Here is a 21,727-nt window from a genome sequence, read left to right on the forward strand (position 1 = left end):
AGGGACATAGGTTTATCTCTGGTAATTCCATGAGCAGTATCACTCAGTGTCACCTCAACTACATTTCATTAGCCTGGGAAATTATGGGATATCAGAGACATCCTTGGGGATTCCATTAACACTGAGATACTGAGTTCCAAGAGGGTAGAAGGAGCTCTGAAGCAGAACTGAAGACTCTAGAAAATTCTTCTGGGGTCCAAGTTGGGATATAGCTGACAGAGTGGTAGTCACCTGCAGTCTGTCAGAAAGTGTGAGACAGAAGCCAAGACAAGTGACTGAAGAGGAGCACAGGCCAGGCTCTCACCACTTAGTCCAGGCTTTTCCTCCGTCCACTGTGAGGTGCTGTTCCTGAGGGGCTAATCAAGAGTCAGAAAGGGAGACTGCAGCAGAAGGGAAGCCTATGCCTGTTTCTACTGCCCACAGAAGCAATGGGATTGAGCCTTTGCCAGATGCATAGCCCTTTCCCCAATGGTCAGCCCTTATGCTAGTATTTTCATCAAAATTTGAGCATATCCTGATATTGAAATATTCTCTTGCTTGTAGAAATAGCTTCAGTAAAAAACATACATTAGTACTCAAAGACTGTATGTCTATTGTACCCAAAGTTAGAGTTTAAAACCTTATAAAGTCATAACAATTATGCTGTTTCACACTATACCCAGGAAAAAAAAAAAAAACAGAATGAGCAAGGCATGGGCCTGAAGATGTGGGGTAAGGAGGAAAGAGAAACAAAAGAAGAGCCACAGCAAGGGAAATATGCTCAAGGAAATGAAACTTTAAGATGCTGGGGCTCCCCCCTCAGAGCCCTAGGGACTGAGTCAGTATATACTGATGAAATACTAAAGACAATTCAATTCCTTTAAAACTATAGCAATTAAGTTCCTTACAACCAGCCTCACCTACTTGGCACCTTCGGATGTTTTCATTTCTCTTTTTCAGTAGCTCTTGATCTCACAATTTGTCCACAGAAGAAATCAGGTGCCTAAGACTTCTTCATACCTTAAAAACAAAATCTAATTAAGGAAGGTAAGTTGATAGTGGGATGGGGCAGTTAATACAGCTTTGGTGGAATGTGTTTTAGAACTTGTTGAGTATTTCTCGATGTCAGATTTGGACCCAGGATATTCCTCTCATAGCATTTTCTGTCTGTTGTTGATGCTGTTTCACTTTGCTGTTTTTCAGTATGCAACTACAAGGTAAGTAACTTTAAAATCATCCTCATTTTTTGAAATATTAATAAATATTTAAGGACCATTTTGTAAACTTCATGTAAAAACATTCAGAGAACTACTTTTACTCTGATGACCATTTGTTTCCCAAAGATTTTTTTTTAAAAAACAAAAAATAGATAACACATTGATGTTTCTCATTTAGTCTATAATTTCTAGAATGAGAAGAAATGAAATTCTGTTTCCTAAGAGATGAGTTCAAAGTATAGTGATTAGTAAGACATTAAGATGTCCATCCTTTGGAGCCAGGAGTGGTGGTGCATACCTTTATTCTCAGCACTTAGGAGGCAGAGGCAGGTGGATCTCTGTGAGTTAGAGGCCACCATGGTCTACATAGAGAGTTCAGGCCAGCTGGGGCTACAGGAAGAACTTGTCTCAAAAAAGAAAGAAAGAAAGAAAGAAAGAAAGAAAGAAAGAAAGAAAGAAAGAAAGAAAGAAAGAAAGAAAGAAAGAAAGAAAGAAAGAAAGAAAGAAAGAAAGAAAGAAAGAAAGAAAGAAAGAAAGAAAGAAAGAAAGAAAGAAAGTCTCTAGAATCCCGCTTGGATATAACGAAAGATGGAATTCCATCATTTTAAGGAAGACTGATGAAGCTAGAGATCAGATTAAATAAAATAAGCTAGACTTAGGAAATCAAATACTGTATATTTTTTTGCATATATGGAATCTAGTTTAAATATGTTTATTTTTGAGATATGTAAATAAAAGAAGGATTATTTTATTGAGGGAGGGAACTAATGAGAGTGGGAGGAAGAAAGAGGCCAAAATGGTGAGAAAAAGAAAGATAAAGATAAAAGATATCTCATGGTTTCTTTCATATACAGAATTTAGAATTATGTGGTACGTGTGTGTGAGATAGAGATAGAAAGAAGGAGGATTATTTGGAGAGAAGAATAGGAACACTGGGAGTAAAAGCGTCAAGAAAGAGTAATTAGGGTGAATAACATTAAAGTGGAATTATATAGACATATGAAAATGCCTTAATGAAGTCCATTCTTTTGTACGCTAACTAATAATAATAAAATTTTTTTAAATGCTCAGCCTGAATTTTCCTTCAAAAATTTTACCTCTCCTAACTTGGGAAAAAATGTATAATGTGGGTCTTTCCAGATAGACTCCGTATTAACAAACAACAAATAGTCAAATTAACAATTCCCACACTCCTCCATCCTGGGATCTGGGATCTGAAATTGCACTGAAAGGTCAGCTCTCAGGGCTCTTTAAGGCTTTATTGTTTATATATGAAGGTTTTGCAAACTTTTACGATATGAAAATTTTTAAAATCTCTATGTGCTTTGTCCGTTTCACAGATGCCCTAATAACTGCAAAAGCAAGAAAGACTGGAGATACTTGACCAAGTGGCATTGATTCTACATCATCACTGTGCTCTGCTTACGAAAGGATATCCTTGAGAAAGGATAAAGTGAATTTCCTTTTTAATGATTCACCATATTATAGGTGAATCAAAAATACATAAAAGAGGGATAAGATACTGATGAAAGGCAGTGATGAGGATAGAGAATAATGTGATGATTCAAACAAACCGCCACACCCAGTGACCCACACGAGGTCCTGATTTCTCAGGGGGAGGCTCAGATGTCCTGCAGTCTTCCTACCCTCCTTTCTTCTGTCTCTGCTTTCTTACAAACAGTGATGACAAAGCAGCGTAGTGAATGCAGTGGCGGATGGATGAATCAAGGCAGTTCATCTTTTGTCAGTTTCAGAAGGTCCAGGTTGAAGAAACAGAATTACCATTGCTCCCCCACAATCCCTAGAAGGACTGGTGATGCTTCTCATTTTCCTCTAAACTCCTCAATCTTAATTTAGGTTTCTCTATGATGTCCTTTCAGTAGTTCCCGCCCCACCCAAAGAGGGTAAGCACACCAGTGGAAATCCCCTGAGCAAACTGGCACATGCTGTACCAAAATATTATGTCTTGACTTTGTTCTTTCACATCTTCACAACTAAAGGAAAGAGATACAATCGAAATGATAGTCCACTTAAATGATAAACAAGAGAATTTAAAGAGACATGACCCAATTGCTTACCCATGGACTGACAGTTCATGAGTAGCTCATGAGATCTGGGTTGGCAGATGTAAATAATTTGTCATTTCTCCTTAAACATTTACTTAGCTCCTGGTAGTTTATAATTATAGCTTTCTAGAAAGCATATTCAGCTCAATATGCAAAATGTACTGATGTTTTGTGAATAAAGCTTATGTTTTTCTAATCAAGCTTTTAAAACAAGATTAGAAACAGACACAAATGATTACCTCATACATAAAATCATCACTCATTTGGTGTGGGACAGATTTAAAATGCCAAGAAGATGCCTAATCAGACAGAAAAGATAAAAATATGCCACTGTTAGCTGAATTCTTGTTCTGAAATTTATCTTGGGCTTGTAGTCATAAGCATGACATTTTATTTCTTTTTATATCGATTTTTTATGTGAACAAGTGCTTTGCCTGCATTCATGTAAGTGCACCTGGGGTGCAATGCCTGTGGGCCTGAAGAAGGCAATGGATTGCCAGGAGCTAGAGTTATAAACTTTTGTTAGCTGTCATATGGATGCTGGAAACCGAAATCAGGTCCCCTGCAAGAGCAGCCAGTGCTCTTAATTGCTGATCCATCCTTCTAGGCCCAAGGAACAAGGCATGTTAATTGGCGTGAGCCATGTCCAGCTCTAAGAGTCACTCAAAGCTGAGGGGTAGTTTTCAGAGAGTGATACAAATAACCCACTTCCTCTTTCTTGTTGTATTAAGGCCTCTTGGTAACTAATAATGAGAGAAGCTAACTTGTTCAGCTTCCAGAGACTGATTGAATTTAAACCATGGAAGTTTTCCATATCTGTTTATGTTAATTCAGACAGGTTCATATAATTAATCTTACCCAATGGAAGGCCTTGACAGAAGTTCATAACTCCCTATTCTTTATAATCACAGTATTACTGATTCTTTCCAAGAGTCACTATGAATCAAAAGAGTAGTGCTTTATGGCCTGAATCCAGGTTTCCTGATTCCTATGAAGTACTAGAAAGGCATTGTCTGTCTCATGATGAGAAGACTACTAGCAGGTCAACAGTAATCCTGGTAATGACTTAAAGAAAATAATACAACAATTATCAAAACATCAGTCAAGCTTAATAAACACCATCACATTACCATGATACCACACGGAGAGAAATTTGTATTGACATGCAAGTTTAGGGAAGGTCTGAATGATTTATGACACATAATCAGACTCCTGCCCTATACATGTAGGAACAAATAAAATTTGTATGGAGTCTATATTTCTGAGAAGTTGATAGCCAGTATGATTTATGCAAATATAATACTTTAAATATTCCAAGAAAATAAATATTTCATTGTTTGACTATTAGAACGTTTTCTAGAATTAGATGGTAACAACTTTACTACTCATTCATCAAAAAATTTGTCTTGTTTACTCAGATCTGCTGTTGTAGTTATAGCACAATTCAGGTGGATCAATACACAAACAAATGGGAACCATTAGTTTCCTATAATGAGTTGTTTATAAAAGAAAGTGATGGGTTAAATTTTGTCCCTGGGCCATAATTTGCCAACACAAACATTAAGCAATTCATGAATGCCTAGACTGAGGAGTTAAATATGAATATGTTCTAGAGATACACAGAGCACACACTAGAAAAGCTGCTGCTCTTATAAAACTTAAAGTTGGGGGTAAAATATTTAAAATGAGCCAGTAATAATTTATAAAATACAGACTCTTTTGTAAAGGTTTTGATTAATTCTTGGCAATTTCATACAGGTATATAATTTATTTAAATCATATCACCTTTCACTTCGGCCTTTTACCATAATTTCCCATGCCCCTCCCAACTTCATATCCCTTAAAAAATAATAATAAAATAATAATAATTCACTGAGTTTATCAGGGTTTCACCTATGTTCATGAGTATAGGGCCATCCACTGGAGCATGAGCAACATATAATGGACCACACTGCTGAAGAACTGACTCTCCCTCCCCTGGTCACCATCAAAAGACCAGCAGCACCTCAGCTAGGGTAGCCTCAGGAGCTCCCCCACCCCCCCCCACCCATCCATGCTACAATGTTGTTGGCTAGACTTTGTAGAGCTCTTGTGCAAACAACTAAAGTTACTATGAGTTTATGAGTGCAAAAGTCCTGTCATGGCTAGAAGACACCATTTCCCAGCACTCCTCTCTGACAGCTGGCTTTTATAATCTTTCCATCCCTCTTCTGTGACATTCCCTGAGCTTTCAGGGGGTGTATGACTCATGTCTGATACTGGAAACCTTGCCAAGAACCAATGGCTGGAGAGGCCATAGACCGCAGGGGAAAACCTATTACTATTATTTTTCTAAATAAACATAAAACCAAACTGCCTTCTAAATATTTATCCTTATACCCATAAATTAGTGCAGTTCTCAGCCTTCATCAGAGAAGCTGCTTTCTGCAGTGAATGACAATTATGGGGACTCAAATTGATCAAACACAGAGAATTGCAACTGTAAAGTGTTCAGGCCTAAATGGGACAATTACGTCCCAGAATCTTTTTTGTAAAACAAAAGTCTCCTCAAATAACCAACTGATTAGCTTTGTAAGTTTAGATTGTTTGCCTTGTGATCCTTTTAAATTGGGTCCTAGCCTGTATGGGTACTGGGAATATTGAGAGACACAAAGCTTAAGTGCTCTACCTCTTCATTTCCTCTACCTCTGCTTACAGCAGCAATCCTTTTGCTCAGACTTCCTGTTTCTGGCACTGGCCTCCTATGCTGTGTTCATACTTCCCTGTCTGTGGTTAAGCACAGAGCTGTATCTGCTCTCTCTCTCTCTCTCTCTCTCTCTCTCTCTCTCTCTCTCATTCATTCGTACTCACAGGCTCACACTTCTGCTCCCTTCTCTCTCTCCCTCTCTCAGAATGACGATTCTAGGTATATCTTCTGGTATGATTTTCTGTTTACTTCAGGCTGTTTCTGGAGAAAGTGGCAATGCACAAAATGGTGAGTCATTTCTAACTTTTTGAAAGGATTTCATTATCTATAGCATATTTCAAGTCACTCAGTTCCCTAAGAGGCTTGAGCTGGGACCAAGCTGGTATGGAGATCAAGAACTTAAGGCAGACTCAATTGTTTTGGATGTAGTAATCACCAGGACAGAAGGCATGGTGACAATATTGTGGGTGGCTTATAACTCATAAGAACTGTCAAGAAGGAATGCATTTGCTTCAAAAAATCTGGGTCATAATGATGGTTGATGTTTCTGTTTTATAAAAGATCACTCATGTTGATGCTCTGATTGTGCTTGTTGGAAAATTTCTAAGGAAACTGTACCCTACCAGAAAACCAAGCTAGATTTGTTTTGTTTAACTTTTTAAAGGTTCTAAAACGATAAATACTCATGATAAATTAATATCCAAAAGCAATAGCTTTGTACATTCACCAGAGTTATATCTCAGTGCCTAAGTCAGTGTCTAGAACAAGTCGTCACTCAATAATGTGTCTATTTCTTCAAAATATTTAGGTTTGACAGATTTACATTAGATTCCTAATGAATAATTCAGTAAAGATCTGAGTAAAGTGTTTTATTTGAAATACACAGACTTGCCATCCTATTGGGCAAATTCATCATGTGTTCAACATAATTTGATTTGGAATGCATCAAATGTTTAGTTCCTAGAAGCTGATGTACTATGGATGGAAAACCCCTGGGTTTTCTCATTAAGGGAATTGTCAGAGGAGTGATAATTTACAGTGTTGACAATGAATTAATCATTTTGTAAGGGAGGGTCATTATTTCATGCTAAATGTTTGCTCAAAGACATGACAGGATACAGGAAAACTTTATTGTCCTTTGGCATGTTTCATTTTTTTTTCTTACTGATGGTCATACTATTTTTAAAAGAAGCAACAATTCCTGTTGAAAGCTGGATTTTTCACTTCAACTTTTAAATTTTCAGAATTTCTTACCTCTGTAACCATGGTTCAAATCATATGATCATGTCATAATACTTTCCACTTTGGGATCAAAGGAATTCACAAAAGAATCAGCTGCTATTGGTTAAAAGATAAGTCAGTCTTCTGGTAGCCATAAGAATGATCAAAATGAGAAAAGATACCATTTTTAAAAGTCAGAACAGGAACTATAGAAATGGCTCAGGAGTTAAGGACATTGGCTGCTCTTGCAGAGGTCGGGATTCAATCATCAGCACCCACAAGGCAGCTAACAACCATCTGAAGCTCCAGTTCCAGGGGATCTGATGCCCTCCCCTGATCACCACTGGAACTGCATGACCCGGGTGCACTTAAAGACATGCAGGCAATACACTCACACACATAAAATAAAAAATAAAAATAAATAAAAAAACTTTTTAAAGCCAAAACAATTTATACTGTTAATCTACAAATTTTCTTCTGTAGGAGGAAGTCCTCTAAATAACACTGCCTTGCATATATGTATGTGTATTTCTAATGATTTAAATATCTGCACTTAGAAAATTTTTGTGTGCTTAGATATTTATTTAAATATTAATGATACTTAGTGTCAAACACTAGAAGAATCATAAATTAACTTGTTATTCCAAAGTTCAACAAAATGTCAAAACCACAGTAAAGATAATACCTTCAGTTGATATAGAATGTTTTCAAAAGAGCTCCACATGCTTCATGTATATTTTCAGAATTATAATTTATATTTTACCTTGACATCACTTATCTCTCAAAGAGACTACAACAGAGTTCTAACCTTAATTGAGTACTTGCATGGTTGAAGCTAAATCTTTGTGTAGATCTATTCAATAACTATTATGACACGAGCTAATGTCTCAGAATGTGAACTTTGAGAGTTTGAGTAATATCAAAGAAGAGCAAAGCTACAAGGCAGAACAGCAAGGATTGAAGCTTAGTAATGATCTCACTTAATTACTATGCACACTACTCTTAGCTCGGAGTTCTTCATCTTACATCAAGTAAAATATTCTCCCTCAGTGACATGTGATTTTACAAGTGTTCAAGGGAATTTTTCTTGGTCACAGAGCACTTTTTCTGCTCTGTAACACCTTCTGAAAAACCCAGTGAGCTGCTCCTTCAAACATAACCACTTTGAGAGCATGAGAAAATTGTATGACCAGTTAACTTGCATACTGTGTGAGATAACGTCAAATATAGGAGACAAAGATGACCCATGGGATATCCAAGTCAAAATAGGAACGTGTTTTCTGTTGTAAAAGTTTGGTGAATGGTTCAAAGAAAAGCAAAGTTCAAGACAGCAAGGTAACTTCCATATAATGGCAAGTGAAACCACTCAATGCCATTTCATTTTAAAATGTGCCAGATCCTAGAAGAAGATATCTAAGTTCAGAAAATTAGAAAAGGACATGTTTTGAAATATGAACTTTCAAAGGTGGGCTGCATCTTTCTTATGTAACCCTCTCATTGGGAAAGCTATACTATATTGAAACTATATTAAAATAACTTGCTGATTCCAAAACTAAAATGGACAGATTCTGGGAAAACTCAGAAAGTCAAATAGGTATCTGTGATCATGAGCAGTGCCCACAGCTCATGTCTAGCTGAGCTATTAGATTTGTTGCTTAGGCCTGTCACTTACCTGACTGGTAGAATTTGGGGTTCATTAAATAAAGAGAATGCAATTAGAATTGCACAGGGCACATGGCTTCTTGGACACTCAATGTTAACATATTCTGTATCCATGTTAGAACCTTAGAAGTGTGAAACTACTGTTATTAGTAGGAAGCAATCCATGGAAACAATCATAAGCTCAGGCTCCGCTACCATGAGAATGGCTTTGATTACTCTGGATTTTCCTAGGTTCTTGTTGGAGTATATTTGCTGAAAGATGTTTCCAGTTTCATTCTGCTCTTAAACATATTATATCTATGTACAAATATACAAACACATACACACATATGCACTTATACATATATGCATACAGAAAGTATATATTTAATCATATGATCTATAACCCAGCCTAAGAAATCAAATAAAATATCTGAAAAAATTATAGTTTCCAAAAGTGGGTGCACACACACAAAACTCTATTTACAATGTTTTTAAAGAATATTGCTGGTATATACAGGATTCATTTTATATCATCTATGAGCACATAGACACAAGCTATGGAGTCCTTAGGGTTTACCTTTCTGTATCACGGTTACCTCAGCCAGTGACTTGAGTTGCCTTAAACTGTTACGCTTTGGTGACATCAATAGTGTTTTTCACTTGTGATACCCTTTTAGGAGAGAAAAACAACCCCATAAAAAGTAAACTTTTGACTGGAATAGCCAAAAGTCATCTTTCATTTGCAAAGAGAACTTAGAAGGGATAGATGAAAACTGGAGGTGAAGCCCAAGGTAGCCTTAGGTGGCACACGAATGATGGAAATACAGACTCTCTTATTCGAAATGTGCAAACATTTCAATGTGAAAATGTAGCCAAATATAATTTCAATATTTCAGCCTGACTGGGGAGTTGTTCAGCACATATTTAATACCTCTGTATCTGCCAGGCATCATGTTCCCTGCGTGTGTTAGAACACCTGGATGAAACTGAGAATATCACCTTAAAGAAACATCTTTTAAATATGGTTTTAAAATGTAGCAAAGAATCCCAATATAAACAAAGAAAGAGGCTCTTCAGTGTCTCCTAATTCTCTCATGTGTTAAACCAATGGCAGAGCTATTTAGATATACCAGGAACTTCTTCATTAACTATGATGAAAGTTTTCTGTTAGAAACTGCACAATGGGTTTTGTTGGCGTGTGTGTGGTGTTGTTGTTGTTGTTGTTTGTTGTCTTTTCCCTTGGAATGTCTTTCTTTAGATTAACTCTGATCCCTCCTTCATGTCTGTCACAAAATCTGCATTTTATTAAGGAACATTTGTTTCCTGAACAGTTACATGTTGTTCATCCCCAGGAGACTTTGAAGATGCAGAACTTGATGACTACTCATTCTGGTGCTATAGCCAATTGGAAGTGGATGGATCCCAGGACTCACTGACCTGTGCTTTTGATGACCCAGATATCAACAGCACCAATCTGGAGTTTCAAATATGGTGAGAAAGGTGTTTTCCGTGACACTTACAGTTCCCTCTTCTGTCTCTCCTTACATGTGTTCCTTTCAGTCAGTACTTGCAAAGGAATCACTGTCTATCCTAAATGATAAGATGTATTGGAGTTTCAAAACCTCCCAAAATGCCTTTTCTATTGCTGAAAAAGTAAAGGGAAGGACTCTCACTGCTCGTTTGTTAGTTCCCAAGGCAACACACACATGTTGCGAATGGATCTTGGAGATTCCACCTCACTCCATAATTCACAGAATTTAAATCATCATCTCCTAGAACATTCCCTTCCAATCTATTTGCTAAAATGAGACTGTGCAATATTTTCAAATTCCATTATGCAGCTCAGTTGCCTGGTGTCCAGTCTCAATCAGGGCTTAATAACTTTTTGACCTGTGGTAAGCTATGTAACTTACATATGCTTCAATTTTTTCACTTGAAAAATGAAAAAATTGATCTTGTGGAAAGGTTGTGGTGATTAAGCTATTTAGTACATGTAAAGTGTGCATAATAAACCTCCAGTGTATAATTAGAATGGAGAAAAGATGTTAAGTCATAATTCTGTGACTGTATACAGATGATTCTGTCAATGGAAAAATGCTAATAATCACAGGACTAAGTTGGCTCTTGGTTTCCTATAGTCTTAAAGGAAAAGCAAAGTACAAAGCAAGCTTTTTGTCTGAAAGTTGCTAAGGAGTTCAGGGAGTGTTATCTTTTCCCTCCCTCACCAGTCATCTCTGTTGTCAAGGATACTATCTCTGGTGACTTGAAAAAAAAAAAAACTCTAAAACAAAATTCTGACTTGTGGCTATCTCCAAATTCATATCAGATGACCTCATTTTTTGTTAGTTTCTATATGAGGAAAGTATGTCAAGATTTACCGTAGTAAAAGATGATTTCTTAAATCTCAAAGATACTGAGGCAGCCCTTTACCATCCATAATTCAGACGAGTTCTGGATTCTGACTTATTTGAATTTATAGCAGTTTTCTGAATATATTTGTGCAGCACTTTTTCCTGCAGACATTGTATGACTGTGGTGTTGGATTTGGAAAATTACAGTATATTCTCAGTCTCTCTCTCCTAGTATAATTCTATAACATACTTTCTAGAGAGAACAGAAACAAATATATAGGGTCTGGGGGCATGGTTCCATCAGTGAAGTGCTTGTTGCTATGCCAGTAAGAAGACTTAACTTGGAACTCCCAGCACTCTTGTAAAATCTTGCTGTGGTAGCTTGAATCTGTAATTCTAGCCCCAGGTTGGGGGATGGAAAAAAGGGGGATGCCAGAGGATTGCAGGTTGGTCAGGCTAGCCCAGTTGAGTCCCAGGTTCATTGAAAGACTGGACTTTCACCTCTGGCCCTTCACATACACAGGCATACATGCATACGCACATGGATATGTGATCACACACAGATATGTGCACACATATGCCAGATAGAAAATAAAACAACACAAAATACATATATTAGCATCAATCATACAATTTGTCAAAACAGCTTAAATGACTCATTCAAACAATGCACTCATTTTTATGGGAAAAGAACTTCCTACCCAGAGGCTTGACTTCAGCCAGCTTGTAGGTGGGCTGTCGTGATTTCACTTGGCCTGGCAATGACTGGTCATTCTCTCCACTTTCATTTACATGATATTCCACCACTTTCTTCCCCACTTGAACAGTCTTTAAGTGTCATGGATTTACCTGACATATTTTAGTCTGTCCAGATCTTCCATTTGGGCTTTTCAAATGGATTCAGATATTTCAGCTGGAAAGAGATTGCCCTAACCTATATCTTAAGGTATATTTAGTGTGAAACAGAGCATTGAACTCAATAGATAAAGATACTTCTAGAATGCTGCCATTTCCATAAGGCACCTACATCTTGAGTAGGATATTCTTTCACTAAGTTGAAAAAAAAAATAAATCGACTTAATTAAACTGAGGACTGATTTTTCACGTTTTTTTCACAATGAAGTGTGTCGTGTGTGTGTGTGTGTGTGTGTGTGTGTGTGTGTGTAGCATAAGTTAGAATTTACTAAGAGTAGTGCATGGTGATAAGATTATTACATGGGATCACTGATAGATGCTGAGTCCCTTCTCTCAGAAAGTAATGATTTTAACATCTGCCCTGGATCTGGTGGCCAGTCTCTCTGACCAAAAACCTGATTTATTTAGTGTTCAAATAACTGATCTTAGAGATAAGATCAAATTAACAAAGATCACTTCGGTGAATTACCAGTATACCAATTGACTGATTCACACTGACAGACACAATTATCAAAAATGTAAATATTCGTTCTAGGGTCTAGTCCTATAGGACTTATGAGAGAAGGGTAAGAAAGACTGAGAAGGCCAACAGATTACATATCATAATAAATCTACCACTGGGGTGAGGATTCTAAAATGTTTTCAGTCACCAAAATTCTAGTCGAAACTTAGGTGACTCAGGCAACAAAGCAGAGACTCTTAAAAGAGGCACCTGGTGTGAATCCCAATAGCAAGACTGACCAGCTCTGTGACTAGGAAGATATTTCCAGCTACCTTGCATTGGGTGTCTGGCAGGTATGGTAGATATCTGCAAATGGTACTTGATTCTCTCAGTCTGAACAAATGTTCATATGGCTTGTTAATTTTAGGACTAGCATCATCTGATTCAGCTCTCCATGCAGTCCTCATAAAGGTATTAGCTGCCAGCATTTGAAAAGTCAGATTTGTTTTAAAGAATCAGAGCTAATGATGACACATCTATATAGCAAAAACCACCTCTAGTAGAATTCTGGATGGTTTTAAAAATGGGAATTTCTCTCATTTCTATTACATATGTATATCCCAAAGATAGTCTAAATTTGGTGCCCTATGCTTCAGCTGTTTATATAATTTCAATCAATTCATACTAAAGCAATCATACTTATTTTGGTTATGTATTCTTGGAGGCCATGTGATTACTCCCACATGAAGATACCACTTCAAATATGTAATTGTTTCTTTTCATCCATTACCATTACCTTCACAAGCTACCCTGATGTACTAGGTTTGACTAGAGATATCTGTTAAGCATTGTTAGTTTAGTCCTTTGGCCACTAAACTAGCTCTCCAAACATTCAGGATTTTCTTGGTTTGTTTTCTCCAATATACATATCCAATAAGACAAAAGAATCTCTTACACTAAACTATGCAATATTGGAGGTGTTTGATGATGGAAGTGGAATTAAAATTTAGGTTACATGGACCTCAGCAGTCTCTCCCTATTTTCAGAACCAGATGATTTGGGAACATGGCTTAGGGCTGATCCCCCTATGAACATCATAAAATGTCAAAATCATGAGCCTATAATGTTTCTTGGATACTAACTATAATTTTCCCCTTCCTCACATACCCTAGACAGCTCTGTCTAATATAAATATGATGCAGTCAGTCAATGTATGAGCACACAGTTTGTTTTGAATTTTCTAGCGATACATTTTAAAAGCTATTTTATACATTTATTTTATTTATTTATTCATTTATTTTGTGTGGACTTTACACAGGTGTAACAGTGAATGTGTGTTCACTGTGTCAAAGGACAACCTGTGAGAGTCCTTGGTTTGTTCCTTCCACTAGGTATCGAAGGCAAATCATAAGGTTTGGCAACAAGTATCTTTATTTTTCTTACTGAGCTACCTCACCAGCCTCCTCTCAGAACACATTTTTCAAAAGGGAAAATAAATAAAAATAATTGTAACAATATTTAAATAAATACTTTATATTTAGAAAATTTCACATATGGCCAATATGAATAAAATATTAAGATATTTTATTGTCTTCTCATAGTAAATCCTCAAATGCAGTGTATTTTAATGTATATTTTATTGAGTTAGGTGCAATTCATGTAATAGATCTTAATAAAATTTAGACCCCCTCCCCCATCCATAACCCTCCCATAACCCCACACCAGATTTCATGCATTTGTTTTATATATATGTCTATCTGGTCAAGATGCAGTGTACATTTTATATTTAGATCACATTGCAATTTGGACTAGCCCCATATGGGAGAGTTGCAATTGTGATGGATAAGAAAGCCCCAGAACATTCCAAACTCAGTCAGTGCACAGTAAGTAACCAAATAAATTCTTGTAACTGAACTAACTAAAGCTACTGGTGGTAATGATAACATTCTCCCAATCATGTGAAGTGAGGGTCAGAGGCACAACCCAGAGCTGCCAATGGCTTCCTGTCTACATGGGCAGCTCTTAGAGCTGGAGGCCCCCTCAGAGGGACCAACAAGACAGCCATATAGGATCCTTTATTGTCCATCACTCATTAATTTCATTGTCTGAGAAATGAGAATGAGTCAAGAATATCATTTTAGGTCTATCTTAAACTTCTAAAATACCAAAAAGTTGTTACAGGTTTAGGGTCTGTAACTGAATATTCAATTCATACGTTACTTACAAAGATGTCTAAGTTGAAGGACTGACATAAAATCCACAGTCCTTCTAGTTTCTCTACCTTGTAGGTACACCTCAAATTCAGTAATAAAGTCCTTCTCCCAATACTCATATTTCTGTTCTAATTCAGCAAATAGTGGCAATGTTTCAATCATCTGACTTCTACACCCATCAAAAGTTTTCCCTTCTATCTAGCTTGCTTTTTTTTTTAACAGGGTCTCAATATACAGCCCTAACTGGAATGGAACTTGTTATGTAGACCAGACTGGCATCAAACTCACAGAAATGGGCCTGCCTCTAATATTTGCTTTTTATTTTCACTCTGTTCCAAGTGAGAAATCATAAATATACAATATTCTAGAAACTATGCACATACACAGAAGGGAAGGGGAAGTTTGAACAACTGCATACCACAGTAGATGACAGTTCACAAAAACTACATTTTTGCAGGGGGCAATTTTTAAAATGTTTTACAAATAATAAATATATATTAAAATAAATTTATAATTTTTCACTAATCTCTAGGAGTCATAATTAGAAGAACATAACTAGTCACTCAAAAACCACAGTATTCCAGAAGTTCAAGAGTCTGTATGTGATGCTGGGGGATTTCCCTCAGGTTTTAACTCCATGTCTCACTTAGCCAAAGTCACATGAATATCTTCCTCTTTCCACACAGAAGCAAGGGGCTAGCCTATAAAGGTTAAACTTCAACAGACTAAATCTCCTGATAATTTGGATAAGTGAAAAAATCAGGTATGAAAGGATAAATAATGTTATTACCATAATAAGAACTGCTCCTGACGAAGGTGCACGAGAAGTGAGAGTTCTGATTGCTCTCAGGCACTGAGATAACTGGTGCACCCACACAATCCAACTAGCGTAAAAGAAATGTGCTATACTGATAACTGCGCCAATGGCTACATGTCATATACAGGTCTCAAAAAACCACTGAAGACCGGCACATTTTACCAGGTGAAAATTTGTCCCTCAATGAACTGTCAGCAAAGAAGAAAGTAGAGGTTAAATGAGTATTGGAAAGATTAAAGAAAGAGTAAAGATATACATTCTCACTTTAAAACTAAATAATACATAATAATAGCAAAATTACTAGTTTCTCCCCCTTTCATAGCCCTCAATTTAATTTCCCTTTTTTGGATAGTATCATTATGATTTTTTGTTCTCTACAGGTTCTTTGTTCTTTATGCCAAGCCAAATAATTCTGAAAAGTGGGGTAACTAGGCTTAGTTGGAAGTAAAGATCTTGGCAGAATTACTCTGTATAAGTTTGCTTACACAAAAAGAGTTCTTTCCTTTAACCAGGGAAGTGTGTGTGTGTGTGTGTGTGTGTGTGTGTGTGTGTGTGTGATAAGGAGTGTGTTATAAGTCCTGGGAAGTGAGACTGTTTCTTTGGTGAATTGAGTGAATGTGTCCTTTCCTTTTTCTGGATATACTCAAGTACATGTTTGGTTGGTCTCAAGTTTGGAAAAGTTTTTCCTATATTTAATCTAAACATTTTACTGTTATAAACCTTATACTTGGACCTAAAATCTAGACATGCTTACTCAGGATCAAGGATCATATTCTCTACACTCAGGTATTCTGAGTCATCCATATTTGTTCGAGTTTTTTCATTCTTGTTTTTTGCTCTTCTGAATTCCTTGTTTCCTCACAGATTATAGAATCATCTTATCCTTTATATATTTTCTTAAATCCTGTGAGGATTATGATTAATAGTGTGTAGACCAACTTGGGAAAAATTCTAATTTATCAGCAGTGAAATTGCTAATGCATGAACATAGCTTTCTTTTATTTAGACTTCTTTTAATATCTCTCTGATATGTTTTATAATTTCTCATACAAAGGCCTTGAACATCTACATAAATTTTATTTCTAATTATTTTGTTTTAATTATTATCACAAATGGAACTGTCAGTTTAAAACTTCAGTTTCTAATTATTTGATGCTATCCTATAGAAATATAATTGGATTTGATGAATTTATTAGTTCCTATAGTTGTATTTGAGAGTCTTTTTAAATATCCATGTGAATGAATAGTTTTCCTGGAAATAGAGAAACATTTTCTCTTATTTTCTACTCTGAATATCTTTTCATTTGTTTCTCTTGTCTTATGAAGTGATGGGTCCTCCAGTATGCTGCTAAATAGGCATGTACAAAGTTGAAATGTTTGTCTTGTTCTGATCGTAGTGTAATAATAAGATATTTTTATTAACTTTCTGGAAATGTGCTTTATTAGTTAGAGAAAGTGTCTTATTTTACTTCTTGCTTATTGAAGGTTTTTAATTATGAAAAAAGTCTGGATTATAGTCAATATTTTCTGCTTCCATTAAAGATGATAACCATTTATTTGCTTTATTCTGTTAATATGGTAAGTTATTCTGATTGATATTTGAATATTGAACCTACTTTGTTTTTCTGGTACTCAACCCACTTAAGTCATGATTCATTATTATCAAAGTATTAACATTACTTTGAGGAACTCTGCATATACATTTTTTGAGACAAGGTCTTGTTCCCCTGGCTGTCCTGAACCTTACTCGGTAGCTGGGACTGGCCTTGAATTTCAGATACTCTCCTCTCCAACTTTTAAAAATATTTTTATTTATTATTTTTATGTTATGTGTATGCATATATTGTCTGTATGTATTTAAGTGCACCCAAGCCACTCAGTACCCACAGAAGTCAGAAGGAGGTGTCGGATTCCCTTGGAACTGGAATTAGGGCGGTTGTTAGCCACCATGTGGGTGCTGGTAATTGAACCCAGATCCTCTGCAAGAACAACCAGTGCTCTTAAACACTGAGCCAACTGTCCAGCTCTCCTCTCCATCTTTTAAGTATTGGGATTATAGGTGTATCCTACCATGACAAGTTTTTGCATGATTTTGTGCATAGAAAACACTCTACAAACTGAGCCACATACTCAGACCTGTACATACATTTTTGAAGAATATTTATCTGTAGATTTCTTTTCTAGAATATTTTTTGCTAGGCTTTGGTGGCAAATTTAAGCTAGCTTCTAAAATAAGATCAGCTTGATTTAAGGGGGGAACTTTTGTAATATTGGCATTATTTCTTTCTTACGCATTTTATAGAATTCAGAAGTCTATAACCTTTAGACATACAGTTCTATTTGTAAGGATCACTTTTACAAATTTTTTTTTCATTCTTTTTGAGACAGGCTCTCCATGTAGCCCCAAATGGCCTGGAAACATTATGTAGACCAGCCTGGCTTTGCTCTAATAGAGATCCCACTTGCCTCTGCCCCTCAAGTGCTGGGATTAAAGGCATATGCCACCATGCCCAGAAAAAAATTACATTTTTAAGAATGCTTTCGCTTCAGCAAAATTATTACAAACATTGGCATAAGTTGTTATATTTCATGTAGTTTTAATATCTGCATGAACTACAAAGGTATGGTCTCCTACATTACATGTACAGGCAATTTATAATTTACACATCCAAGCTGTCCTGGTAGTCACTATCAACCCAGGCTGGACTTAAATTAACAGCAATTCTCCTACTTCAAGCTCTCAGTTGTTGGGATTAGAGGCATGAGTAACCACATCCAGATTTTTCTTTTCTTGATCTGTTTTGTTAGGACTCATCAGGCACAGTCCCTATGAAAATCCCTTAGTTTATTTACTAAGTATATGTGATTCTATATATATAACCCTTTAGACTAGTTTGGCATTGCCTTTGATCTTATTTGAAAGAGTGAGTTATCAACATTTTTATAGCAGTAAAATGTACCACGTATACCTGTGGGACATCAAAAAATCAATACTTGCCTACCTAAACAAAGTATTCATTTCTCAATTTTTAATTATAAAAAAAATTCAGAGGTTTTTCCCTAATTTCCACAAGGATGTTTCCACTTTTCCAGACTCATTTCCATGCAATAGAATAAATAATCATTTATTATAATGGCACAGGTAAAATGGTATTTTATTCATTATTTAATTCATTATTTTCTATCTTCTGAGCATTAATCCACCCAGTCATATACTTGTAGACACTGAAGCTCAACTCACAACAACTAAAATATACATGTGATGTTATTCTTTGGTTACATACACTCCAACTTGAATCAAGATAAACTTCTTTTTTGTTTCTACAGTGGAGCACTGATGGAAATAAATTGTCTGACTCTTAATAAGCTGGAAGACAAATATTTCATCAAGACAACGAAATTTGTACTGGTTGGTAAAAGCAATGTATGTGTGAAGCTTAGAGAAAAGAATTTGACTTGCAAAAGTGTGGAGATATTCAAGATAGGTAAGACATTATATGTGAAGGTATGCTGGGCATGTTTTGGATACATACAGACCCTTGTCTTGGTGTTCTGTAGATTCAAAGTAGGCAAATCATAAAAAAAACTTGCAATAGATAACAACTTTCCCAGTGTATTTTTAATAAATGATAATTTGGCCCTTATATCAGTAATTCCTACCATGACAGAATACTGAGAATTTTCCAATTGAGCTATTAAAGATGGTGCTTGACACCTATACATTGAAAGAAACACAAGTCAATATAAGGTATATATTTATATAAAGTATATATGAAGCAGAGTCTTCTAGCATCTAGCTACACATCTCTCCTCTCTCACTTTGCCTTCTTCTGAAGGTCTTTTAGGGTTTTTTCCCCCATAGTCACATCATACTCTTACTGTACTTAGCTAATTATAAATCGATTTAATAATAAATATGCTTTGTGTATTTGTCAAAGTTCTACAAAGTAAAGAGAACATATGAGAAGGAGATAGATAGCTGGATAATTGGATAGATCAATCAATAGAACTAGGTAGATAGATGATAGCTGGATACAGATTACTTTTAAAAGCTGGCTCATGTGACTGTGAAAGTGGCAAGTTCAAAATCCTTAGGATGAGCAAGATGGTTAGAACATTCAGGTTAAAAGTGGCAATCTTTAGTCCAGTTCTCATGACAAGACTCACAAGAATGCACTGCAGTCTTGCAACAGACTTGTTTCTTCAAGTAAATTCTACCTTTGTTCTTAGGACCTTCTACTGATTAGACAATGCCTTTTATACTATGTAAAGTAATTTATGTCACTTAAAGTCTACTGACTTAAGGATTAATAATTTTATAAAAATACCTTTCAATTGGGATTTAACTAAACAGGTAAGCACCCTGGCCCAGTCAGGCTGACATACAACTTATTTCCTAATAGACTAGATGAAGAGTGAAGCATAGTTAAACTGTTTTGACCTAGAATACACATATTATATTTTGCAAAATATGAATGGCACAAACTATATTTCAAGTTAAATTATAATTTGAATTGGTGCAATGGAATATTTACTATTTATATTTATTCTACTTCTGAGATTTAAAAGTGAAATATATGGGAAAATATTCAGAATGATCAAATAAATGAATTTTTTGTCAGTTTTAAATGCTATCACCCCCTCCCCGATTCTTAATCCCCTTTAACTACCCCCAAAGAAAATTAATGACAAAAGAAAAAGTCTCATTATAGACAAAGAATGAGAAAATTACCTCAGTTTTGTTTAGTTATGATGACAAAGAATCAAAATAGTTGCTCCATATGTGAACAACTGGCTTAGGGAAAAGCAGATATAATGGAAAAGCATTAGACAGATGGCTGTACATGTTAATCACACAGTAACATTAGTTACACCACTGTGGGTGGGCATGTAAATGACACCAACAAAACAGTCTCAGAATTTGGAGCATAAGTAAGCTGGGTATTGGTCACTCAGAGATGAGGTTTTTTTCTTGTTTTGTTTTTTTTTTTTTTTTTTTGGGGAGGGGGAGCTTTTTTGAGTCAGGGTCTCCCTGTAGCCCCAACTGGCCTGGAACTCGCAATGTAGACCACGCTGGCTTTGAACTCACAGAGATCTGCCTGCCTCTGCCTGCCGAGTGCAGGGATTAAAGGCATGCGCCACCACGCCAGGCTAGAAATGAGGTTTTTATGAATCAATGCTCAGTTTGTGCACTATACAAAGACACCATATTTAAAGGTTTACGGTAAGCAGAAAGGGAGACATTTGTGATCCTCTTAGAAAATTCTGGAACATCGAGTCAAAGTCCATTCTTACTCTTAAATAAATACAATCCCACACATAAACTGTGTATGCATGTGAACACTTAGAGCATGCCCACGAGATCTGGGTAACAACTGCCTCCATCCATAGCCCCAGATCCCAAGGCTAGTCCTCATAGAGGACCATACTTGCATCCCTGTGTAAGTCTTCGGGAGCAATGCAAAGTACTCCTGGGAAAGTAGGATGAAAGTTAATGAAGATGCTCTTCATATGATTATTTCTCCTTGCCTGGCCTCAAGTGACATCTTATTCATGGAACTGTTGTTTTGCCAAATTTAAATTAAATACTCCTGACTGAATCATAGAAGCAGAGCCCTCTGTCACCACCATTTTTTTCTCTCATCTCCCTTTCATCTGGTACCCACAGACACTAAAGCTAGAGGCCAAGCTTCCTGCCTTTTCACTTTGCTTCACAGAGTAGATTGATATTATTCTTTAGATGGTGTGAGAATATAGTAACTTTCAAATATTGCTTGAGGAATGAGCAACTTTTTCTATTATGCTCAGATGCATTTGGGCTAGAAGCAGAGCTGCTAGAATACTCTAGACAAACCAGTATAAGAGATGAGGCTGCAAAGCCAGAGCTAAATGGGAAAGAGAGAGCTTCAGAAGCGGATGTATTGGACTCAAATTCTGTTAAGCCATCTTACAGTGGCTGGAATTTAAGTTAATTGACATCCTTGAGATTGCCTCCTCATCTGAGTAGGGGTGATAGGCAGCTCTTTTTTGAAGACTGTGCAAATAGCGTACTTAGGTGTTTATGGGGATGAGCAGAAGGTCTGAAGCTGAATGGTTGAGAATTTGAATGACAAGCAGATGTAAGGAGGTGACTGGGAACCTCGGTTGATATATATATCCAGCCTACTATCATATAT

The 21,727-nt window shown here is 36.3% G+C and overlaps 1 protein-coding gene across 1 annotated transcript in view; it reads left to right on the forward strand.

The window, feature by feature from the left end:
• Positions 1-6,022: 6,022 nt before the first annotated feature.
• The window catches only part of Il7r (interleukin 7 receptor), a 23,977-nt gene continuing 8,272 nt past the window's right edge, over positions 6,023-21,727 (forward strand). The window contains exons 1-3 of the mRNA XM_008842063.2: positions 6,023-6,236; positions 10,166-10,304; positions 18,879-19,036. Coding sequence (XP_008840285.1) covers positions 6,155-6,236; positions 10,166-10,304; positions 18,879-19,036 — 379 coding nt within the window. The 5' untranslated portion in view covers positions 6,023-6,154. The remainder of the gene's footprint in view (positions 6,237-10,165; positions 10,305-18,878; positions 19,037-21,727) is intronic.

Source organism: Nannospalax galili, unplaced genomic scaffold, assembly GCF_000622305.1.
Source record: "Nannospalax galili isolate Female #2095 unplaced genomic scaffold, S.galili_v1.0 scaffold139, whole genome shotgun sequence".
Taxonomy (NCBI): domain Eukaryota; kingdom Metazoa; phylum Chordata; class Mammalia; order Rodentia; family Spalacidae; genus Nannospalax; species Nannospalax galili.